Here is a 25,190-nt window from a genome sequence, read left to right as displayed (position 1 = left end):
TATTGAGGCAAATGACTCTTGGCTAATGAGTTACTTGTACATTTTTATATGATATCATACAACTTTTGGAGGAAGGCAAACAGAAGAAATTATCCAGGCTGCATCATCACATAATAATTTTTTTCTTTTAACTGAAAAAAATTGCTGCATTTAATGTAGTTGGCTGTGGATCAAAGTGACCTCTCCCATATCAAAAGAGAAGGATCACCATTAGTGTACAACCGTGTTAATATGAAATTAATAATCAAAAAGAAGGTGCCAGGTCTTTTATGAAGACTATTTGATGCAAATATGGAAACAGTACTTTATTTTATTTGTATCTATTTTTGTATATTTTATTTTATTTGTATGTATATATTTTATATATCTTTTTAATATGTGAGAAAGACAGAAATTTTCAACTTACAGTTCATTAATGGTCATTTGCTGCCATAGAAAGTATACAATAAGAATTATAATGTTAGCAATTACTGAAAAATTACAATGAAAAGGGACCCTCCTACCATTTATAAGTCCCAATTTATGCATTGCCATTACATGCAAACTTAAGAAGTACATTTTTGTTCATGATATACTGTGATACACCAGAGAATAAAAATGCACCTGAAAAACTGGCAATTATTTTATTTTAAGATAAAATTTTCAAAAAATTGTAAAAGACTGAGTTGCTGGGAATAAATACAAGGTAGCAATGCATGAAGACCATATAAATTTGTAGAAATAATACATTGTAAGTTGTTGAGAATTAAAATTGTTTTAATATCAATTCCATAAATTAGTTGGTCTAGGTTATGACATTATTACCTAATAATAGGACATTTGACATTTATAAGACCACCTGGTAATTAGCATTTTGCATGTAACGTAATTATATATTTTTGAAGAAATCATTTTCTTCATTTTCTTTAAGAGTTTAAACCTTCCTTCCAAAATTTTGTTTATGGAGCAAACTGGCAAGTAAATATTTTCTCAGAGATAATTCAGAGGGCAAGTGCATTCCATATACCCAAGTAGTATAATTAGAAACAAAAACAGATTTTTGTATATCATGTAATCAAGAGTACTGAAATAGAAATAAAAGAAACTTTTTTACTAATTGGTGCTATGATCTTGTGAAACTACCCTAAACTCATAACTTTTCTAAGCTAGAAAATGCAAAGATTATATTTCATTAGGATACCAAAAAATTTATTTCCCGATCTCAAATCATCCTAGAATTTTAAGTTACTGTCTTCAATGCTTATGTTGATCTAGGAGAAGCCAGATCTACTTTCTTTAGTAGTGGATTTCTACTGGACTTTAGGTGTAGACTTAGTAAAGGAGAGGTGATCCGCCATCCCAAAGAGGAAAGACAGCTGGAGAGAGCACTACTCATTATAAGAATGGATAAAAACTCTAACTTTAGCCAGTCATGGTGCACACCTGTAATCCTAGCTACTCAGGAGGCATAGGTGGGATGATATCTTGAGCGCAGGAGTTCAAGGCCAGTCTGAGAAAAATAGCAAGACCCTGTCCCTTTAAACAAAAACCTTTTAGTGACTATTTGACAATTATCTAAAAATATAATTACAAAGATTAGACATGCTTTGTAATTACAAAGAATAGATGACTTTATCATTTGAAAACAGAAGAAAATATATTTAGTTTCCAACTATAAGCTGAATTCTCAAAGATAAAAAACAAAGCAAGTTCACATGAAAGACCCTATATGTGCACATTTGGGAATTTCCTGTATTGTACTTCAGAGAATATAGAACTATTTCAGAATCTATGGAAAGACCTTAGCAAAAATCTATCATAGAATTTTTATAATTAGAATAGTTATTTTCTTAATATTCAGATAACGCTTCATCCTTTGTAGTACAGGAAACTCGTATCACAGTATCCCTTGAGCTCTCTAAGTCTGGATATATGGGGACAGGGTAGAATCAGGACAAAATACCATCTGTTTCTCTTACAACATCCCAAGAGCAGCGCTATCTGCTTTGGCACAAGTAAAGTCATGAGGCTCAATTTGCCTTGTTAAATTTATCTTTAATCATTTTGACATACAGAGGAAAAAAATAGTATCTCACCATGTCCTGTGAAAAGAAGATACTTTAGAATAAGCTATTCCTCTCAATGGTTTATTACAAAATCAAATAAGACCTAGAAGGAATTTACGGATAATACAGTAAAAGCATATCTGGTGTTACTTGCATCATGGTCTACAAAACCTTCAACCATGGTAGTTAGAGGAAATAATTCTTTTCCACCACATGGTAAGACAAAGTTTCCAGTTGCAAAATTTTTCTAAATGAAAAAACTTTTTTTTGCATTTTTCAGATCTAAATAGTGTTATCCAGTGGGAAATTTCCTTTGAAGCTTGAAGTCTAATATGGAAACATTTTATGTGTTCGTATGTATACATATACATGTATATATGTGGCACTTGAAATGTTTGTTTTTTTTAAGAAAAAAATAGTGAACTATTTTGTCTATTTCCTCATTGTAGTTACATAAGAGCAAAACGTGTGTGCCTAGTCACTATCACACCCTGTCAAAAGCAGAGAGCAGGTGGAGCTGAGGTATGTAGCTTTGTATAACACTACCTTCTTATGGCCAGATGTGTGATGGTTAAGAATATATTATCTGAAGTCAAGGCTGTCTGAATTTAAATACGAACTATATCACTTAACAGTGCATAGTGTTGGCAAACTGTTTACCCTTTTTGAGCCTCAGTGTGCTTATCCATAAAATGATGATCATAAGAATATGAGCCTCTTTGTGTCTTTAAATTAGATAACCCACAGAAAGTATTTACATTGAGCCTGGAATATGGCATACTCAGTACTTTTAGGAGTGGTCAGCCCTTGCCAAAAGAGGTCATGCTGTTTGTTAAACAACCCAAAGAACTAATAATAGAGATGTTAAAGAGTACTAATTAATTAAAGTTTGACTCAGGGGAAATCAGGGGCCAAATATGTTTAAGGATGTTGAGGAGGAAAAGCTTTACAGTACATCTCAATCTTACTGCACCGGTGGTTAGAAATTCACTTAATTGTAGTTTTCATAAAGTCATTTTTTGCATATGAACTCATTGATGTCACATGATGACTTCAAAAGGGCAGAGGACATTAATAAATATAAAAATGAAGGCTTGCAGCTTGATCCAACTGGTGTCTTCTCATTCTCTGCCCCACGCATTTTCCCATTGTCTTTCCTAGGGTGGAATTTCTGTTTGGTCACTTTCCATGGCTCTCCAGTGACTTGATAAAATCTTAAATCTTGGTCTGGGTGTTCATGGTCCTCTACAGTTCGCCTCCAGTATTTTCCCAGATCATGCACACTATGTTCCTTCATAACACACTGCAATCCAGCTAGACAGAACTGTTTGCAGTACTCTGAAATACCTTTCACTTCTCCACTCCAGAGCTCTGCTCATGCCCTTTCCTCTCCCTGTATGGATATATTATTACTCTTCCAGCCCTAGCTCCTAGCATGAAGTATTCATTATTCATGCCAGCAGAGTAGTCTTATTTTATCTTATAAAGTCTTGTCCAATTTATTGTTTGTCCAGCAGCTTTCAAATTTTTAACTAGAATCACATTAAGAAATGTATTTTGCATTGGCACACATTTCATGCAGACTTACACACAACACACACACACACACCTATACCAAAGCTTCATGAAACACTACTTACCCTATTATTTGCAATACCGCTCTCATATTGTTTGTTTTCTTTACCAACTTGGAAAAAGCTCTGACTGTAGTCTGCTATAGAGATTTAATTATTCTTTAATTGTATCACAACCTGCAGTATGAAAAACACTGGTTTATACAACCCATATATGATATACATTATTATTTATTGTGCATAGGCATTATATTTCCTACCAGACTGAAAGTAATGTTTGATATCATGTGATAAATCATAGAGTCTTTTATTGTTATCTAATCATGATTTTTACATAAGTAGTTGCTCAATAAATATTGAGGGAGAAAACGAGAGAAGGAAAGGAAGGGAAAGAAGGAAGGAGGAAGGAAGAGAAAGAAGGAAAGAGGGAGGAAAGAAGGAAGGGAAGAAGGAAGGAAGGAAGGAAGAAAGGAAGGAAGGAAGGAAGGAAAACATCTCTAAAGATGTTGATTATGCTCAGAAATTAAGAATGTTACTATTTAGGAAGTCCATAGGTGAGGATCATTCAGGCTATTTATAGGTGAATTTTCCTGTCTAAGTGGTATTTATTTTGTAATTTCTTCAACCTCAATATGAAATTTAAAATTAGTGTTACATCATAGAAGTTAAGACTAAAACAAAAATAGCCAGAACAAAGTGACAAATGGAGAAAAGATAAGCTTCTAGAGGCTGCATTCCTGCTCCCTGCTGAATATTGTGGGGTAGGGAGGTAAGACCAAGGGTGTGAAGTGCACCTCCAGAGGTGAAAAAAGCTTTTGACTTGATTTCCATAAAGCCTGTGAAAATGCAGTTCTATCATTTCTGTATGTGCTGAACACTTTTCTCTATGTGCTGAATACATCAAGCAATTTCTATGTGCTATCTATAAACAGTCAGTGCTAAGAACTAACACTTCCAAGCATCTCAAGACTATAAAATTATACAGCACGTATTCTCTATGTCATGACATTTGAGATATTAGTTTCATTGACATGCTAGATTATTGGTTTTTCTCAGATTCAAAAGGAACATTTCAAATGTAATTTAAATTTGAGAAGTCATACTATTGACATACATTTACTATAATAACATACCCAGTTTGACTGGGATTTGAATATGCCTGTATTATTCAAAGTCCATCCTCTTAACTAACATGGTATATATACTCTATCCAGACCAAGTAACAACAAAAAACAATGCTTTCCATAGACGTGAATATTTTTTTCCAAATTCTCTTATACACTTGCTCGCTGTATTTTGATTTTTAACATAAAACTGTATTTCCAGAGACGAAAACAACAAAATACAGGACTAAAAATATTTTTTAAATGCTAATAAATTACAATAATTTTATGTAAAGTAAATCTTTTCATAGAACACTGAGTTAAATCTTACATACTTCACTTTGAAAAATAATAATGAAATGATGATTTTGCCAACTCTGGTTGTTACAGAAGACTGATTTCATCATTTGTTTCAATAGAAGTTTTAAGAATCCTTATTTAAAAGAAATATATAATATGGATCAAAATGTATTGCCTTCATTTCTGTGCCTTTGCCTGCCCAATTAATGTTAAAATTTAGAGAAATAAACAATTAAAAAATGTGGATTTATGGTGGCCCTATTACTTTTAAGTATGTTGCAGTTGTTGAATTTCATTAAAGATTATTGTCTTTCTTTGGAACTTATCTTTGTGTGTATATATGTGTGTGTATATATACACATATATGTATATATGTATGCTCTTGTCTTTATTAATTATAGTGTTTTATATTTTATACTTTATATAGTACACATTTATATAGAGTGCTTTATATCAAGAAGACATATACTAATTTTGACATTTTACTACTTAATAACTTTAATGTGATGTAAAAATATTTAGTGAAACATCTACTGCCCAGAGAGTGCCCATTTAAGCATTTCATCTGGCAAGGTTAGTTTAGTTGGATTAAAAATATTATTAAATTTCAGATTTATACATTTATTCCTCATTAGTTTTCTTAGAAATTATATTGCTCTGAAACCACAAACTGCTCCTACCAGCCATCTTGAAAATTCATGCCATTGGGGAGAAGTAGATGCAGTTAATGAATAAATGCTGAGCTAAGGATAAATTGATTACAACTGGAAAATTGGTTGCAAATTCACATTCTACTGACCAGTACGCTTGTTTAAATATACTAGTCTATTAATTGGCAAACTATATGTAAATGTTAATGCAACTACTTTACTTTTTTCAGGTGTTTTAGAGGCAGCTAATAATTCACTTGTTGTAACTACAATAAAACCATCTATAACAACACCAAACACAGAATCATTACAGAAAAATGTTGTCACACCAACAACTGGAACAACTCCTAAAGGTAGGATTAACTGTTAGTAAATTTAGTTTAACTTTAACAAATAAAATTAGTAGTATGTATATACATCAGTATGAAAAAATAATTCGGGATCTTATATCTGATTGTTATAAAGGTCAGTGCTATTTCACGATTTTGAAATTATGTGTTATTTGGGGTTCCATACAAAACCCTGAGATCTCAGTGGGCTGCTTTGTTGATATTCTTTGGGATCACAACCTGTTTGAGAATGATTCTATTGTGAATATTACATACACAAAGTTTATTTTTAGAGAAGAAAGAAACTGCCATGTCCTAAGTCATAAAATATCTTTCTAAATATTCCAGTTCTCCACCTAAGCAGCACAGCCAACATGGTGAAACTGTATTAATAACAGATTGGTTTTGTTGGTAGCATTCTGTTGATAATAGATTTAATTTGTAGGTTTCAGTAGCAATGTAATCATTATTGTTGCTGGACTGAGTGACAACTATATCTAGCTAGGTATTAAAGGAGATTACTTTACCATCCACAAAAATGTTAAAAGCCATTAGAATACTTCCATTAAAAAAACAAGAGATTATCAATGCAATGCATACTGCATCTGCCCATCTTGCAACACACAAAAAATAAGGCATATCACACAGCTCCTGTAGTCAATGGAAAAGAAAAACAGATTTGTGGATTGTCTATGGACAAAAACTCTGGTTAGAATGCTAGGGTCATAGAAAGACCCCAGAAAATCATATATCTTGATGAATGGATAACTGAAATTCTTACGCTGTCTTTTTTACCTCTTTCTATTCCCCCCTTAATTTTCAGTCTAAGACTAGGGTCAAACATATGCAGAAGACCAATGAAAGCTAGTTCGCTGGGCTTGAATAGGGTGGTGATTCTCAGAGACAAAGAGTACTATGATCATAGTCCATTATTTCTGCATTGTTTGATTATAAGATGAAACCAAACCATTTTTAGCAGCTTTACTACTTGGGGCCCTCCATAGCAGAACACTGAAGCATCCTTCTTTGAAGCAAGTGCATAGAATACTTAAGGTTACATACATACACCCACACCCACACCCACACACACACACACTCCTTTTTTGGGACACTTTCACTGATTTATATTACCCATTTAATATAAACTACACTGTTGTCTGTGTCCTTCAGTAGTTATGCACTTGAGTGTTAAATTATTCATATACAATTATAAAAAATGTAATGGGTCAGAGAAGTTTTACTTTTTGTTTATCAATTTTTATTATAAAAATAGACAGCTATATCCGAAAGTAGAGAATACTGTAATTAATCTCCATATGTCCATCTCCCCAAATCACTCTTTATCTAGATTTTATCACATTTGCTTCATTTTTCTTTTTATTTCCCCTTCCTGCCTTCTTTCTGTTTCACTCTCTCTCTTAATTTGGTTGTCAAGGTACTTTGAAGGGAACCCAGACTTCATGCCAGTTTACTTCTATACATTAAATATGCATCTCAAAAAATATAGACAATCACAAAGCTACAATGCCATCATCAAATCCTCCAAATAAATAATAATACTTTGGTATCATCTGATATTTATTTTGAGAATTTGAAGGGTTAAAATCTCAAAACATAAATCTAAGAGTGGGAGGGAAATTAAAGGAAGGAGGTTAGTCTATTCTAGGGTCTCTAATGAGAGCTACTGAGAGAGCGAGGTGGAAGAGAGATAAAGCAGGAAAGGCAGGCTCTCAGGTCCCCAGCTGCTTGGATCCAGAGTGGGAAACAGAAAGTCTGGCACAGTGGTAGGGCTGAGAAAGCCGTTAGGCAAATTGGGGTCCGTGGTGCTTATAGGAGAATGAGGGAACAACATTGGACAAAGACAACAGAGAAAATAACTCCTTTTTGTCTGGCTTACTTGATCACCACTGTGTATTAAGGGTTAGATGAGTCAGACTAAGTACACTTAATATGCCCATCTTCCAAAGGGCAACACAATTAGTATACAGTAATAAAGGAGATGGAGAATTTATCTTAAGAATTATCATGTTCTAGGGATTGTGTATCAGTAAATTTGACTTACTAATTTCAGGACTGTGAGGGGCTTAAATTTGGAGGAGTTTTATACATTGTCCCATTCTCCAAAATAATAATTTTTAAAATTACTCAATAATACAAAAAAAAAGGTATCTGTAGTGAAGAAGTCCCTTATTCCCTCTTTCTCATGTCCAGTATGGTCCTCTTAGCCACAATGAAAGTATTTACCAAAAAAACGCAACATGGAAAAGCATCTTTATTTTCATTTTAAGGCTTCCTAATCAGAATTCTTTTGTTTAAAGGTCAAAAGATCATTGGTCTAGTAGTGCTTATGTCTTTCTAAATCACATACAATTTATTTTTCTTGCCAATGGCAGAAATTCTATCATCAAAAAAGTGGAAAATGTGCAACTGAGATGAGAATTCTTCTTGCAGCAACATAATCACTGAAGTGGCAGACGTGATTGACAGAGCTTCGCCTGGAGCAGGGCTTGCTCTCAGAGATTCACCCAATTAGAGAAATGGGACTTGACCTCTTCCTAGATGTACATCAAGTGCAATGCACATTTTGTGCAAAGGCCAAAAGGCTGGAGTTAAAAATCAACATTTGACAGATGTTGAATATCCCTATCATAAAATGAACTTCTAGGATAAAAAAGAAACTTGAAATTTAATTTTTTTAAGTTAAAAAGTTGATTATTATTCAGCTTCATTTTAAAAACATTGAATATTCTAGTATTTTTCAATACTAGAGTTGAATTATAATGCAGGAATAAAAGTTTCTCAACAGTGATACTAACAGTTTCTGATAATAAAATATTTAGTACCAGAAATTTCAGCTGAAGTCAGTAAAGGAGCCTGATGCTTTTGGCCACCTATCTCACACAGGGTGCTAAATATGGTGATGTTTCCATTGTACATCCTCTATGTAGAAACTAACTAGATACAACTATAAAGAACAAAATTTTTAAAACATTCTTGGAAATTTCTTGTATGATTAGTCAGAAAAAAATGAGTTTGAGTACCCCATTTTTCTCTGTAGTCTTTCTCCTTTTATTCATTGTCTTTCTGTTCCCTGTTATATTTGAATAGAAAATGAAGTGCCTGGGATATCTTTGTACATGATTTTTTGGTTTCTTCTTTTCATAGAATTTTGAAGTGGCAAAGTTGATATTTTGCTTTTACTTTATCATCACAAAATACAAAATGTTTACAAATTAGACATTTCTTTGAAACAGTTGTAGCCTAAATAGAATTCAACATGGTTCTCAAAGATTGTTTTGGAAAATGGCATGAATGAATGCTAGTTTAAGAAACAATTTTGCAGAGAATAAAATTATGATATCTTAATGATTTAATCTATTATAAACATTTATTGACTCAAAATAATATAATATCTTTAAAAATAAATAGCTTTTTGCCCTAATCACACAATATACCCATGCAACAAACCTGCAAATAAAATTGTTAAAAAAGGAAGGAACAAAGAAGAGGGGCCAGGTGCTGTGGCTCACACCTGTAATCTCAGCACTTTGGGTGGTTGAAATTGGGGGATCACTTGAGGCCAGAAGTCTGATTCTGCAGTGAGGTATGCTCATACCACTGGACTCCAGCCTGGGTGACACAGCAAGACCTTGTCAAGCAAGGAGAAGAAAAAGGGGAAGGAAAGAAGGAAGGAAGAAAGGAAGGAAGGAAGGAAGGAAGGGAGGGAGGGAGGGAGAAAGGAAGGAAGGAAGAAAGAAGGGAGGGAGGGAGGCAGGGAGAAAGACTATTACAGAGAGTTGGAGAGTAGGTATCAAACTGATGAGTCATGTTGACTACTTAGGGCAGATTTGCCCCTTGGTTGATTTTCATATGTTATATGAGTGCTTCCTTATTTGAAACAACATTGACTAAATGCCTAGTGTATGCCAGGAATAATTCTTGATACTAAGATTAAAAATGTGACTAGAGGCTGGGCACGGTGGCTCACGCCTGTAATCCCAGCATTTTGGGAGGCCGAGGTGGGAGGATCATGAGATCGAGATCATCCTGGCTAACACGGTGAAACCCCGTCTCTACTAATAAAAAATACAAAAAAATTAGCCGGGCATGGTGGCGGGCGCCTGTAGTCCCATCTACTCGGGAGGCTGAGGCAGGACAATGGTGTGAACCCAGGAGGCAGAGCTTGCAGTGAGCCGAGATCGCGCCACTGCACTCCAGCCTGGGCAACAGAGCGAGACTCTGTCTCCAAAAAAAAAAAAAAATGACTAGAATTGGATACTGCCCTCAAGAGCATAGAAGGGCACACAAATTAATAGGGAAGTTTTCAAGTTCCTTCATGGCGTATGATCATTTAGAAGTTTCACTGCCATAACTAAATCAATAAAATGAAATGTAATTCTAGAAAAAAAAAAAAGGCATGATACTCCTAGGTCCTATTGACCATGTCACTTTTCTCACAGGGAAAAATAAAATGATTTTAAACATTAGAATTTAGAATTTTGTAATAATTTTTTACATGTTTAAAGATACCTAAGTAACAATCTTCAGTGGAAACTTGTTTTGGGGACTTATGAAAAATATGTGTGTGTGTGTGTGTGTGTGTGTGTGTGTGTGTGTGTGTGTGTGTAGGCCACCCAAATATTTAATATACATATATTTAATATACATATATTCTTTAGACAAAATGAACTGGAAAATGGGAAAAATTAAAGATAGACAAAGGAGAATGCCAGTCCACCTATAGATTTAACTTACTTCATTTATTGACAGATAACATGAGATTATGATTAATAATAATTTAATCTATTTTATCAAACTAGGAACAATCACCAATGAATTACTTAAAATGTCTCTGATGTCAACAGTTACTTTTTTGACAAGTAAAGATGAAGGTGAGTAATGATTCATTTTTCTACAATTTTAAAAAATATATAATTCACGTAACATAATAGTCACCCTTTTAAAGTGTACAATTCAGAAGTTTTTAGTATTTTAACAAGATTTTACAGCCACCACCACTATTAATTTCAGAACATTTTAATCTCCCCAAGAGGAAACCCTGTATTAATTACCAATCACTTCCCATATCCCCCTCCCAGCCTCTGGTAACCACTAACCTCCTTCTAGATTTGCCTGTTCTGGACATTTCATATAAATGGAATCATACAATATATGACCTTTTGTGTCTGGATTCTCTCACTTAGCATAATGTTTTCAAGTTCGTCCATGTTGTAACATGTATCTGTAGTTCATTCTTTTTTATTCCTAAATAATATTGCATTGTATGGATATACCACATTTTGTTTATCCGTTTATTAATTGATGAACATCTGCATTGTTTCTACTTGCTAATGATTATAAATAATGCTGCTATGAACATTTATGTGCAAGTTTTTGTCTGCCTACGTTTTTCATTTCTCTTAAGTATATGTCTTGAGGTTGAATTGCTAAGTCACAGGTTAACTCTATGTTTAACATTTTAAGGAACTGATTTCCAAAGCAGCTGTACTATATTACATTTCCACCAGCAACATACGAGAGTTCCAATATCTCTATATTCTAGCTAACACTTGTCTGTCTTAATTATAATTATCTCAGTGGGTGTGAACTGGTATCTCATTGTGACTCTGAGTTATATTTCTCTAATGATTAATGGTGTTGAACATATTTCATGTGTTTGGTAGCCATTTGTATATTGTCCTTGGAAAAATGTCCGCTCAAATTCTTTGTCTATTTTTTAAAAAATTTGGCTATTTGTCTTCTTATTGTCGAATTGCAAGAGTTCTGTATACATTCAAGACTAGAAGTTTACAAGATAGATAATTTGCAAATATTTTTCCCATTCTATAGGTTATCTTTTAATTTTGTTGATAGTATCTTTTGAAGCCTGAAGATTCAGAAAGCTGCAGTGGACCCGACCACCAAACAGTGACCATGACCTTTATTTGGTGCAAGTTTGGCTTTGGGAAGTGCTTTGGAGCTTTTTCTCACTCCAACCACTGAGCTAGTTGTTGCCAGTTGTCACTTTTTGTCGCACATCACAATCAGATCAAGAAATGGTTTGTGGTGTAGAATAAGAGAAGATGACACTTCAAAACGAGGATTTTTTAATTTTCGCTCAGCTCATGAGGCACCCACTTAGCGAGTTTTTCCAACTTTCCAATTTGCTTCAAATGCTAAAGGGCTGTAGAATCGTCAAGGTTTGAGTTCTTTGGCAACTTCTCATGTAGTTGTTAGAGAAACAGCTTCAATTATTGCTCTCAATTTGTCATTGTGGACTTCCGATGTCTGGCCGCTATGCTCCTCATCTACAAGGATCTCTTTTCCTTTGCAAAACTTCTTGAACTTCTTGAATGCACTGTATGTTAGTTAGCAATTACTGAGACAAATGCTTTGTTTATATTGTGAGTTGTCTGCGCTTCTTTTATGACCCATTTTGAACTCAAATAAGAAAATCGCTTGAATTTGTTTTTGTCTAACATCATTTCCATAGTCTAAAATAAACATAAAATAAACAGCAAGTGATGTCATTAGCAAAAAAAAAAACACAAAACGGGAAATGCCCATTAAAATTATATATAACATGGACAGGTGCAGTGGCTCACGCCTGTAATCCCAACACTTTGGGAGGCCGAGAAGGCTGGATCACTTGAGGTCAGGAGTTCAAGACCAGCCTAACCAACATGGTGAAACCCTGAGTATGTGTATGTCTCTACTAAAAATACAAAAATTTACTGGGCGTGGTGGCACGCATCTGTAATCCCAGCTACCCGGGAGGCTGAGGCAGGAGAATCGCTTGGACCCAGGAGGTGGAGGCTGCAGTGAGCCGAGATTGGGCCACTGCATTCCAGCCTGGGCGACAGAATGAGACTCCACCTAAAAATATATATATATATATATTTCTAGAATATATATCTAGAAGTTCATTTTATGATAGGGATATCTATCTATCTATCTATAAAACATAACCACATTTATTTAAGAATATATGCCAGTATCAAATGGTACATTCCAACAATGCAAAAGCTGCAACTACATTTGCATCCACCTAATATGAGTTTTTTCTGGACTCCCGAATCTACTCCACTTATACCTATATGCCTATTGTTATGTGAGAATCATATACTCTTGATTAGTATTACTTCGTATTAAGTTTTGAAAACAGGAAATGTGAGTCCTCCAACTTTTTCTTTTTTATCCAAGATTGTTTTGGCTATTCAACTTTATCATGCCAATTTTATCACACTAATTTTAATGTGAATTTTGAGATCAACTTGTCAATTTCTGCAAAGCCAGCTAGGATTGTGATAGGGATTGCATTAAATCTGTAGATCAATTTGAGGAGTATTGCCATCTTAACAATCAGGGCTTTCAATTCATGAGCATAGGATGTCTTTCCGTTTATCAATGTCTTCTTCAATTTATTTTGATGATGTTTGTAGTTTCCAAGTGTGGAAGGCTTAAACTTCTTTTTGTAAAATTTATTCCTAATATTTTATTCATTTTAAATAAAATTATTTTGTAATAAAATAATTTTTATTTCAATTTTGGATTATTCATTGCTACTATATAGAAATATAATTTATTTTTATATGTTAGTATTATATCCTTCCACTCTATTGAACTAACTTATTAACTGTAATTTGTGTGTGTGTATATGTGTATGTGTATTCCTTAGAATCTTCTATGTGCAAGATTATGTTATCTGCAAATATAGATAGTTTTACTTCTTTCTTTCCAGTGTGGATGACTTTCTTTTATTTATAATTTTATTTTATTTATTTTATTGCTTAACTACTCTGGTTAGCACCTTCAATACAAGGTTGAGTAGAAGTTGTGGGAGGGGACATCCTTGTCTTGTTTCTAACTTTCAGGAAAAACTGTCAGTTTTTCACCAGTAAGTATGATATTAATTATGAGTTTTTAATAAATGACCTTTATCAGAGTGAGGAAGTTCTCTTTTATTACTAGTTTGTTGAGTGTGTTTATTATGCCAGGGTATTGAATTTTTTAAAATGCCTTGTCTTATTATATTGAGATTATCATGTTTTTAAAAAATTCCTTATTTTGTTAATGTGGCATATGATATTGATTTCTATATGTTGAGTCAACCTTGAATTCCTAGGCTAAATCGAACTTGGTCACGGGGTATAATTCTTTTTACATGGTGTTAAACTTTATTTATATTATTTTGTTAAGAATTTTTATGTCTATATTCATGAAATATATGTTTGTAGTTTTCTTGTGATGTATTTGTCTAGTTTTGAAATCAAAATAATACTAGCCTCATAGAATAAGTTGGGAAGTGTTCCCTTCTCTACTAATTTTTGAAAGAGTTTATGAGGATTGGTGGTAATTGCTCTTCAAATATTTGGTAGAATTTTCCAGGGAAGACCCTGGTGCTGAGCTTTCTTTATGAAATTTTTTTAAAATACTAACTTAATTTCTTTACTTATTATAAATCTATTAGATTTTCTATTTCTTTTTGCCTCAGTTTTTGTAGTTAGTGATTTCCTAGGAATTTGCCCATTTAATCTAGATTATCTAATTTGTTGGCATATAGTTGTTCACAGCATTGCCTTATAATCCTTCTAATTTCTGTAAGGTTGGTAATAATGAATCCTCTTTCATTCATAATTTTGATAACTTGACTCCTCTCTCTTATTTCTTTATCAGCATAGCCAAAAGTGTCTCAATTTTATATATCTTTTCAAAGAACAAACTTTTGTGTTTTTTTTCTGTGTTGTGTTTCTATTCTCTATTTTATTTCATTCTTCTCTAATCCTTAGTGTTTCTTTCCCACTGCTTTGTATGGGTTTAGTTTGCTCTTCTTTTTCTAGTTTCTCAAATTGGCCAGTGAGGATTTTGATTGAGATTATTCTTCTTGTTAATATGTGTTAACACCTATAAATTTCCTTCTTTCCATTGCTTTCTCTGCATTCCATAAATTTTGGTATATTATGTTTTCATATTCATTTACTGCAAAGTACTTTCTAATATTTTTTATGATTTATTCCTTGACCCCTCTATGTGTTCATGTGTTCTCATCATTTAGCTCCCACTTATAAGTGAGAACATGCAATATGTTATTTTCTTCTCCTGTGTTAGTTTGTTAAGGATAATGTCCTCCAGCTTCATCCATATTCCTGCAGAGGACATGATCTCATTCTTTTTTATAGCTGCATGGTATTTCATGGTGTATATGTACCATATATTGTTTATCCAATTTGTCATTGATGGGTCATTTAGGTTGATTGCATGCCTTTACTCTTCTGAATAGTGCTGCAATGAACATATGTGTGCTTCATAATAGAATGGTTTCTATTCATTTGGTTATATACCAAGTAATGGGATTGTTAGGTTGAGTGGTATTTCTGTTTTTAGGTCTTAAAGAAATTGCCATACTGTCTTCCACAATGTTTGAACTAATTTACACTCCCACCAACAATGTATAAGCCTTCCTTTTTCCCCACAACCTCACCGGCACCTGTTTTTTGTTTTGTTTTGTTTTTTAACATTTTAGTAATAGCCATTCTAAATGGTGTGAGAGGGTATCTCATTGTGGTTTTGATTTGCATTTCTCTAATAATCACTGATGTTGAACTTTTTTAATATGATTGTTGGCTACATGTATGTCTTCTTTTTAAAAGTGTCTGTTCATGTCCTTTGCCCATGTTATTGGGCATGGGGTTGTTTTTTCTTGTAAATTTAAATTCCTTATAGATGCGGAATATTAGACTTTTGTTGGATGCAGAGTTTGCAAAAATTTCCCCCATTCCGTAGGTTATCTGTTTATTCTTTTGATAATTTCTTTTGCTATGCAGAAGCTTTTTAGTTTAATTCAATCCCATTTGTCAATTTTTGCTTTTGTTGCAATTATTTCTGGTGTCTTCATCATGAAAACTTTGCCCATGCTATGTCCTAAATGGTATTGTCTATTAAACTAACATTGAAAATCTTCACGGAACTGGAAAAAAACTATTTAAAAATTCATATGGAACCAAAAAAGAACCCAAATAGCCAAGGAAATCCTAAGCAATAAGAACAAAGCTAGAGGCATTATGTTACCTGACTTCAAACTATACTACTGGGCTACAGTAACCATAGACCAATGGAACAGCATAGAGAACCCAGAAATAAGGCCACATACCTACACTATCTAATCTTCAACAAAGCTGCCAAAAACAAACAATGGGGAAAGGACTCCCTGTTCAATAAACGAAGCTGGAATAATTGGCTAGCCATATGCAGAAGATTAAAACTGTACCCCTTCTTTACACCATATTCAAAAATTAACTCAAGATAAAGACTTAAATTAAATAATTATTTTATAAACTTTGACTATTAACTCCTTATCAGATGTATAATTTACAAATTTTTTTTCTCAATTTGTAAGCTGCTTTTTCATTTTGCTAATTGTTTCCTTTGCTGTGCACTAGGTTTTTAGTTTGATGTAGTCCCATTTGTTTACTTTTGCTTTTGTAGCTGAGCTTTTGATGTAATATCCAAAAATAATTGCTGAGGCCATAGCCTGAGCTTTTGATGTAATATCCAGAAATAATTGCTGAGGCCAATGTGAAGGAGATTTGCCCCTATCTTCTCTTCTGGAGGTTTATGATTTCAGATATTACATTTAGGTCTTTTATCCATTTAGAGTTGATTTTTGTGTGTTGTGTCAAATAAGGTCCAATTTCATTCTTTGGCGTGTGGTAGCACAGTTTCCCCAGTGCAATTTATTGAAGAGACTATCCTTTCCTTATAGTAACCTCTTGGTGCCCTTGTTGAAAATTAATTGACCATATATGTTTAGATTTATATCTGGACTCTTTATTTTCTTCCACTGGTCTATGTGTCTGTTTTCATGCCAGTATTATACTGTTTGGATTACTGTAGCTTTGTGATATAATTTTAAATAATTAGGAAGTGTGATGCCTCTACTTTTGTTTTTCTTTCTCAAGATTGTTTTGCTATTCAGGATCTTTTGTGTTTCCATACAAATTTTTTTTTCTATTTCTGTAAACAATAACATGAATTTTGATAGGGATTTTTAAAAATCTATATATTGATTTGGGTAATATGGACATTTTAATATTAATTATTTTAATCCATGAACATAGGATATCTTTTCATTTATTTGTGAATTCTTTAGTTTTTTTATTAATGTTTTATAGTTTTCAGTGTGCAGCTCTTTCATTTCCTTGATTAAATTTATTCCTAAATATTTTAAGAGCATCTTTTATTCATGTAAAACCAAATATACCACAGTACTAGTAGTCTACAGCATGTATTTTAGTAAATGCTAACCTTGTCAAAAGTCTCTTACCTTTTATTCTATTTCTTAAGACAAAGTGGTCAGACACTTTTCCTATGGGCATCAGATAAAACAATGCTGTAATTCAAATTATGTAATTCCAAAGGAATAAAGCTGCCAATCTCCCTCCCTATAAAATTAAAATCCATGACCACAAACCATCCCTTCATGTTAATTGGTAACTACACATTAGATTCCTAATATAGTTAATGTCCTGATTTATTGTTTTCCTCAATAAACTTAATTCCTCAAAATATACAAAATAAATTACACGTTAACAATTCTAAGATCATTATAAAACAGACCCTCTCCCTCACATTCCTCTCAGCCCTACGCAGTGGTTTTCACCTAAGGACGTGCTTGGAATCAAGGTTTCTTTTCTCCATTTACAATCTGGTACTGATACGACTCCCTCAAGCATCTCTTGTGTTAAATTCTTATTTTTTCCAACTCAAATATGGATAAATTCATTATGTTTTCTCTTTAATGTGTCCCACCTATACCAAAAGCTATGATTTAAACATACATGAATCTTAAAAACACAAGTCATAAATGTAAAGCCAATGTATCTTGATGCAATTCTCTTATAAATTAATATTTCTCCAGAAAAATTATGTTTGTGAAACCTAATGCATGCACTATTGCCTAGGATTATAGTGCAATTCATAACTGTAGATGAAAGCAGGTACATATTGTTTTGTAGGGGAAAGTAGAAAGTATTTAGATTTAAAGACCAGCTTTAAGATTGATTTGCTTTTTCTCTGAAGGTGTGAATTACTCATTGGCAGTAGTTTGGAATAAACTAGGTGTTAACTATAAATACAACCGGGAAAATTTTCTCAAAAAGATGTTAATATGACTATGATTCTCATATCTTAATAAATGTCAGTCAACCATGCATAGATTCTTCTCTCCTGAGACTAGGATTTGAAGCATTTCTGTATATTAGTAAAGTTTAAAAATGTGTGGCTGTGGCAGCATCTTTTATTCTATTCAGTTTGAGTTTACCATGAATATTTTGAAACATTTTGATTTATCTTAAACATTCAAGATTTGCTCCAAGGCCTACTTCATCTGGTATAATTGACAACCTGTCCTACATTGAGTGTAGGCTCTAATTCTCATTTGTGAAGTATATTCCACATTTATAATAGGCAATTCTCTAAGCAAAATCTTTGGCATTGCATTCCCAGCTATTCCATTATTTTTCTCCTTTCTTTGCATATTTCCAATCTGGCAGCCCTCCACATCTTTCTTAGCTATATATACTCTTTCCCTCCACCAAGACTGTTGAGTCTGCTTGATACTAGGGAACTCTTTAGGCCTTCAGGATAGCTTTTTCATGCTTTCCAATTTTAGCTCAGCTGAAGAATTCTTCTCCAAAGATTTCTGAAGAGAAACTCCTGTTCTGATCTTTCCCAAACATATGTTGGAATTCCAGTGGGAAGCAAAATCTTTACCCCCAGGAGTTCCTCCATCCTCAAATGTTGAGTTTCTGCACCTTGGGTGACCTGTCCCACTTCCATGCTAACACGAATACCAATTTCTGCTTTCTTGCTGTAATAAGGCATTATCTCTACTTCACATATTTTCCTCCCAATTTAACACTTCATGATACCTCTGAAATGTGTGGCTATTTCCACTCATTCTCTCTCATATGCAGGATTAACACTGTAGACTACATTTGAATTTGTTTCATTTTGTTTGCACACTAATTCCCAAAGGCTTTTTACCTGAAGGAAAATATACTTATCTACTGTCTATGAAGTCTTCTTGCAAATGATCCCTTTCTTCAGCATGACTTCCTCAACTGCACTAAGAATTTGTATTACACAGTAGATGCTTGTTGACATAGAATGGAAGTTGACTGCACTTCTAGAAAACACCAGCAATTCTTGCTCCATTCTACTCTGTGTTAGAGATCTACTAAACTGCTTTCCCCTCATCTCCAGCTAGCATCACATCCAGCTAACACCAAGCATGCAATAAATGGCATGTCTGCATTTTCTTCACTGGCCCAATGTTTCCACATTAGACTGAAAAAACTGAAGGGCATCGATTTTTTTTCAGAATATATGGGCAAATATAAGTTGTTTCAAGTCATCTTATTCCAATGCTATCTTTGAAAAGCTCAGCCTATATTTTTGTTGTAAATTTTTCTTTTTTTCAAAGAAAAATGAACTAAGTATAATTAAAAGTGTATTCCATTTATGTCCAATTATCCCTCATCCCCTGACTATTCCACCTGCTTGAAAATATTTTCCTAAGTGGCATGAGAACAATAGTGCCATACTTAATTACTACCACATCCTTACCTTTCTTTTCCCAGGGTAGCTGAGTGATTAACTTTTGCATCAGAAAGGCTTGAATTCAGGTCATTGTTCTCTCTTATTACAAGTTATATGACCATGGGGAAATTATTTAATTCCTCTGAGTCTTATATATAAAATAATCATCATCACGATTACTTAATTCATAAGATTACCATGACAATCAAGTGAGATAACCTACAGCATGTACACAAGAAAGTTAATGTCCCTCCACATTCTTTAAAGTAATTAATTATATCACCAAAAGGTGAATGTTAAAACGCTGGATTTCTAAGGCTTAGTCAGAAGACTTCTAGAAATTAATCTTCAAGTTTTAGTTGGATATTAATATGAATATTAATAAGATGATCTGGTAATTTGTTATACTCCTGATGACTATTCATTCTTTTTACAGGATTGAAAGTCACAACCACTGATGTCAGGAAGAATGAGTCCATCATTTCAAACGTAACAGTAACAAGTGTTACACTTCCAAATGCTGTTTCAACATTACAAAGTTCCAAACCCAAGAGTAAGTATGAGGATTTGTGCTGAAGTGTTAAACTAGTGTGTTGCATAAAACTAGTTTCAGAATGTTTTCCAGCATACAACTGCCAAGGAATTATGCCCTGCTTAAATTGTCTCTTAATCTCTACCCAATAGAACAATCATTTGGCAGCCTCATCTTTTACAGTGATACCCTATCCCACTGCAGCCACAAATGAATGGGTCACAAGGAAGATTAATGCAAGACTGGGCAGTAATCTATGATATTACCTGGCACTAAAAGGACAGCTCAGCCAACAAATTAGACAACTTAGATGAAATGAAAAAATTGTTAGAAAGAAATAAATTGCTAAAACTGACTCAAGAAGATATGGAAATCTGAAAAAACCTGTAATGATTAAAGAAATTGAAATAGGAACTAAAAATATTCCTATGAAGAAAACCCCAAGCCAAGATGTCTTCAATTGTCAATTCTATAAAGCATTTCAGAAATAAATCATACCAACTCTTCCTAAACTCTTTTAGAAAGTAAAGGAGGGGAAGGCCGGGCGCGGTGGCTCACGCTTGTAATCCCAGCACTTTGGGAGGCCGAGGCGGGCGGATCACGAGGTCAGGAGATCGAGACCATCCTGGCTAACACGGTGAAACCCCGTCTCTACTAAAAACACAAAAAAAATTAGCCGGGCGTGATGGCGGGCGCCTGTAGTCCCAGCTACTCGGGTGGCTGAGGCAGGAGAATGGCGTGAACCCGGGAGGCGGAGCTTGCAGTGAGCCGAGATTGCGCCACTGCACTCCCGCCTGGGCCACAGAGCGAGACTTCGTCTCAAAAAAAAAAAAAAAAAGAAAGTAAAGGAGGGGAAAACACTACACAAATAATTATCTGAGGCTAATTTTACCCTGACACCAAAGCAAGAAAAGAATGAAAAGAAAAAGCAAGTAAAGAAAACTACAGACCAATATGGCTCTTAGACATAGATGCAAATATCCTCGATAAAATATTGCAAAAAAATCAGTAACAAGTAAAAAGGAATATAAAATATGAACAAGTCAGATTTATCCCAGAAATGCAAGATTAGTTTAACATATGAAAACCAAAGAAAGTAATACAACATATTAGTAAAATCAGTACATGTAGAAAGATCATTCGACAAAATCTAACATTCACTCATATTAAAAACTCTCAATAAACTAGAAATATAATGAAATTTCCTCAACTTGATAAAGGGCATATACAAAAAGCCTACAGCTAACATCATACCTAATAATGAAAGACTTAATGTTTTCCCCTTAAGATCTGGAACATACCAAAGATGTCTGTTCTTATCAGTTTTATTCAACATTATAGCCAGAGGTTTTAGATAGTACAGTTCAACAATAGATAATACATAGATACATTTAGATTGAAAAGGAAGAAATAAAGCATTTTTTATTAGAAGACTACATAATTATCTACGTAGAAAATTCAAAGGATTCACTATAAAACTAAAACCACTAAAGAGCGGTTTGTAGCACAGGATCTAAAATATATAAAAATAAATTACATTTTTATATGTTAACAGTGGCAATCCAAAATAAAATTAAGAAAATAATTCCATCTTCAATAGCATCAAAAAGTATAAAATATGTAGAGATAAATTTAACAATAGAAGTGCAAGATTTATACACTAAACTATAAACTATTTTGGTGAGAAATTAAATATCTAAAGATACATTACATGTTTATAGATTAGAAACCTCAATATTTTAAATGATAATTCTCTCCAAGTTGATCAATAATTGATTAATATATTTAATGCAATCCCTACCAGAATCCCAGTTTTTTTAAAGAAATTGATAAGATGACCCTAGATTTGTACGGAAATAAAAAGGACCTGGAATAGTCAAAACACTTTTGAAAAAGAACAAAGTTGGAGGACACAACCCAATTTCAAACTTATTCTAAAGCTATTGTAATCAAGTATGAACCTCAAAAACATTATACTCAATGAAAGAAGCCATACACAAAACATGACACGTGGTATGATTCCACTTACAGTAAATATGCAGAAAAACATTTTATAGGGACAGAAAGCAGATAAGTGGTTGCCTGCAGCTGGAGATGGGAGTGGGGATTGACTCTAAATAAGCTCACAGGAGTTTTTCATTTGATGGAGCTTTCTAAAACTGGATTATGGTGATGGTTGCACAACTCTACAAATTTACTAAAAATTATTACTTGTATTCTTAAAATGAGTGCATTTAATGGTGTGTAAATCATATTTTTTATAAAGCTTTGTCAAAAAACAGAAGGAAAGAAAATGATGAGCTTAGCCAATCAAATTTTCTTTCTGAGTAGTTTGAACTAGAAAACCCAACAAACAAACAGCAGGAGTTAGCTACAGGAATTGAAGCTGCGAAGTTTAGTAGTGGGAGTCTGCGGTAGCCATGGCAATTCATGTGCATACCTATGGCATCCAGAAGCAGTTATTATGAGTAAACAAATTGACAGAAAAGAATGGAGAGTATGTTGGGAGATAGGAATACCCTGTGAGCAAAATTAAATTGTTTGTGCGAGGCAGAGAGACAAGTAGAAGCTAGAACTCCCATAATTTCTGACAGCTTTCCAGTTCCAGTTTTCTCACAACAGGTACTTCTCACATTCTGGACTCCATGATATAAGTAATTTCTATGTATAGTAAACACACTTGACTGGAAGAGTTAGGAATATAAGTAATGGATGCATTTTTGGTGTATCCATAGTCCTTACTAAGAAATGGCTACAGATGACTCATAATGTCTAAGTCTTTTCTTGGGAAATCTCTAAGGTAGAAAGAGATGACAAGTAGAAACTGTGGCTGTCCAAGACCTACTCTTGTCTAGAAACTTCAGAAACATAAATTGTCTCTTTTTTATTGTAATCATCTCAAGCACAACATACAGAAGTTTGCCTAGAAGGAGTCTAATTTCACACCATAATTGTAAACTAATACTTCTTTTTAATGGGACAGTCACCCCGTAGAGGAATTTGAAGAGCAGAATCATCTCTTCTTCATCTGAATAACATTTTCGTGTAGTAGTGGTTTGGTTTCTGATATGTAGAACATATTTTGTAAGTAATATATATCTAAAAGGCACCTTCAGGAAACCAAAATTCATCTATGTATAATATGATGGCCCCTATACAATAAAAATAAAACTACTATATATATATCTGCAAAGTGTATAGCAGCTTCTGGAAAATTAAACTCAAATAATTTGTATCCTGCACTAAATACCCATTCAGTGACTTGTGAGGAAGAAAATGTCATTTACGGACTGTGATTTATTAAACCTATTACATTTCAGAAGTATGTGGTCAGCCCATGAGTCAGTTAAGACTTTTAATTCCACTTCAATTCATGAAGTAGAATGCTCTCTGCATCTCAGTTCTGGGGACTGTTGTATTGACTTAGCTTCTAAACTCGGTTTAAAATGGCTTTCTTCCAAGTAGTTTAAAAAAATACATCAAAGCCATTTTCTTAATAAATGAAACACTCTGGAAAGCAGGATAATGAAATAAGCGTATTTACTGTTGTCCATTGCTTTTGTTATTTGACAAACAAGTTTTATACAAAATTTTTTAGAATTTATTATTACATTTATTTCTGGGTCAGCCATTATTCCCTAGATCCCTCTCTTTTCTCAAGGTGCTTATTGCCCAACATGGACCCTGCTTGATATAATGTGTTTGCACACATTTCCATTTGCCAAGTGATGAAACCGGGACCTCTCCCAGATTCCTGGTTAGCAGAGCACCACTCCCTTTCCGCCCATCACACATAAACACTTTTAGGATTAATGGATACAGGACAGAGAGATAGAGAGAAAACAAAACAATCTACTGTTGGTTAAATATTGAACAGCTGAAGATTCAGCTCCCTCTTAAACATCTGGGCAATGGTTCCTTGGATAGGAAATATCAGACAAGTACATTGTGGGTATTTCATCTCAAGATGAAAACAAGTACAGGTTTAATTTAGAGTAGACGAGTTAGTGAGATTTGTTGCTTTATTCCCTAGAAAGTTGGAATTCAAATCAAAAAAGAAGATCATACTCAAAACATTTCTCTCTAATCTTTTCCCATTCTTTTAGAGGGGTGTGTATTTTTCCTATTTAAAAGGAACCAATTTCTAGAATCCTAGAATTTTTAAGATAGAACTTCTCATTAATCTAGTGCTCTGACTTTATTATTTAAAAATGTGGGCTTTTTGAATTAAAAATTATCTTATTTACTAAAAATCTTTCAGAGGATTATCTATGTACCTGGCACTATTCTGGATTGTGATAAATCGTTGTATATTAGACAGACCATGCTATCATGAAATTTACCTTCTAGTGGATGAAAAAGATAAATAAGTTAAATATTAATAATTCAATATCAGTGATACTCTAAATAATAATAAAACAGTAAAAAAAAAGCAAGTGGTGATGGTAGTGCCAATTTTCATAAGGTGTTCAAAGAATCCCTCTCTGAACAAGTGCCATTTGGAAAGAGAACTAAATAAAGTCAAGAAGTGAACATATGGATATCTGGGAAAGATAATTCAAAGAGGAAATACAAAGTGCACAGGTGCTTATATGTGGCTGGATTTAAGTTGTTTGAATAAAGAGGAGTCATCTGTGGTTGATCGGAAGGAATGAAGGGAAGAAAAGATAGCACATGCCATTAGAGCAGGAAGAAGGGGTCAGTCCAGACAGGGCTACATAGGCCATGGTAAGGACAGTGAATTTTATTCTAATTGGATACACAATGTGATGGAGAGTTGAGAGCAGGGCAATGATATGATATTATTTACATTTTCAAAAGACCTAAATTGTAAAACTACTAGAAGAAAACCTAGGAGAAATGCTTCTTGACATTAGTCTGTGCAATGATTTTTCAGATATAACATCAAAAGCAAAGGCAACAAAAGCATAATTAGACAAATGAGATTGTATCAAATGAAAAGGCTTCAGTGCAGAAAAGGAAACAATCAACGGGGTGAAGAGATAACCTATTGATAATGGTTTGGCTGTGTCCCCACTCAAATCTCACTTGAATTGT

The 25,190-nt window shown here is 33.7% G+C and overlaps 1 protein-coding gene across 1 annotated transcript in view; it reads left to right on the top strand.

The window, feature by feature from the left end:
- The window catches only part of EMCN (endomucin), a 129,650-nt gene that overhangs the window by 32,178 nt on the left and 72,282 nt on the right, over positions 1-25,190 (top strand). The window contains exons 2-4 of the mRNA XM_004040193.5: positions 5,903-6,025; positions 10,822-10,893; positions 20,037-20,153. Coding sequence (XP_004040241.2) covers positions 5,903-6,025; positions 10,822-10,893; positions 20,037-20,153 — 312 coding nt within the window. The remainder of the gene's footprint in view (positions 1-5,902; positions 6,026-10,821; positions 10,894-20,036; positions 20,154-25,190) is intronic.

The sequence above is a fragment of the Gorilla gorilla genome, chromosome 3 (assembly GCF_029281585.2).
Source record: "Gorilla gorilla gorilla isolate KB3781 chromosome 3, NHGRI_mGorGor1-v2.1_pri, whole genome shotgun sequence".
Lineage (NCBI taxonomy): Eukaryota > Metazoa > Chordata > Mammalia > Primates > Hominidae > Gorilla > Gorilla gorilla.
Note: the sequence above shows the minus strand (reverse complement) of the source record. Positions and strands in the feature narration are given on the sequence as shown.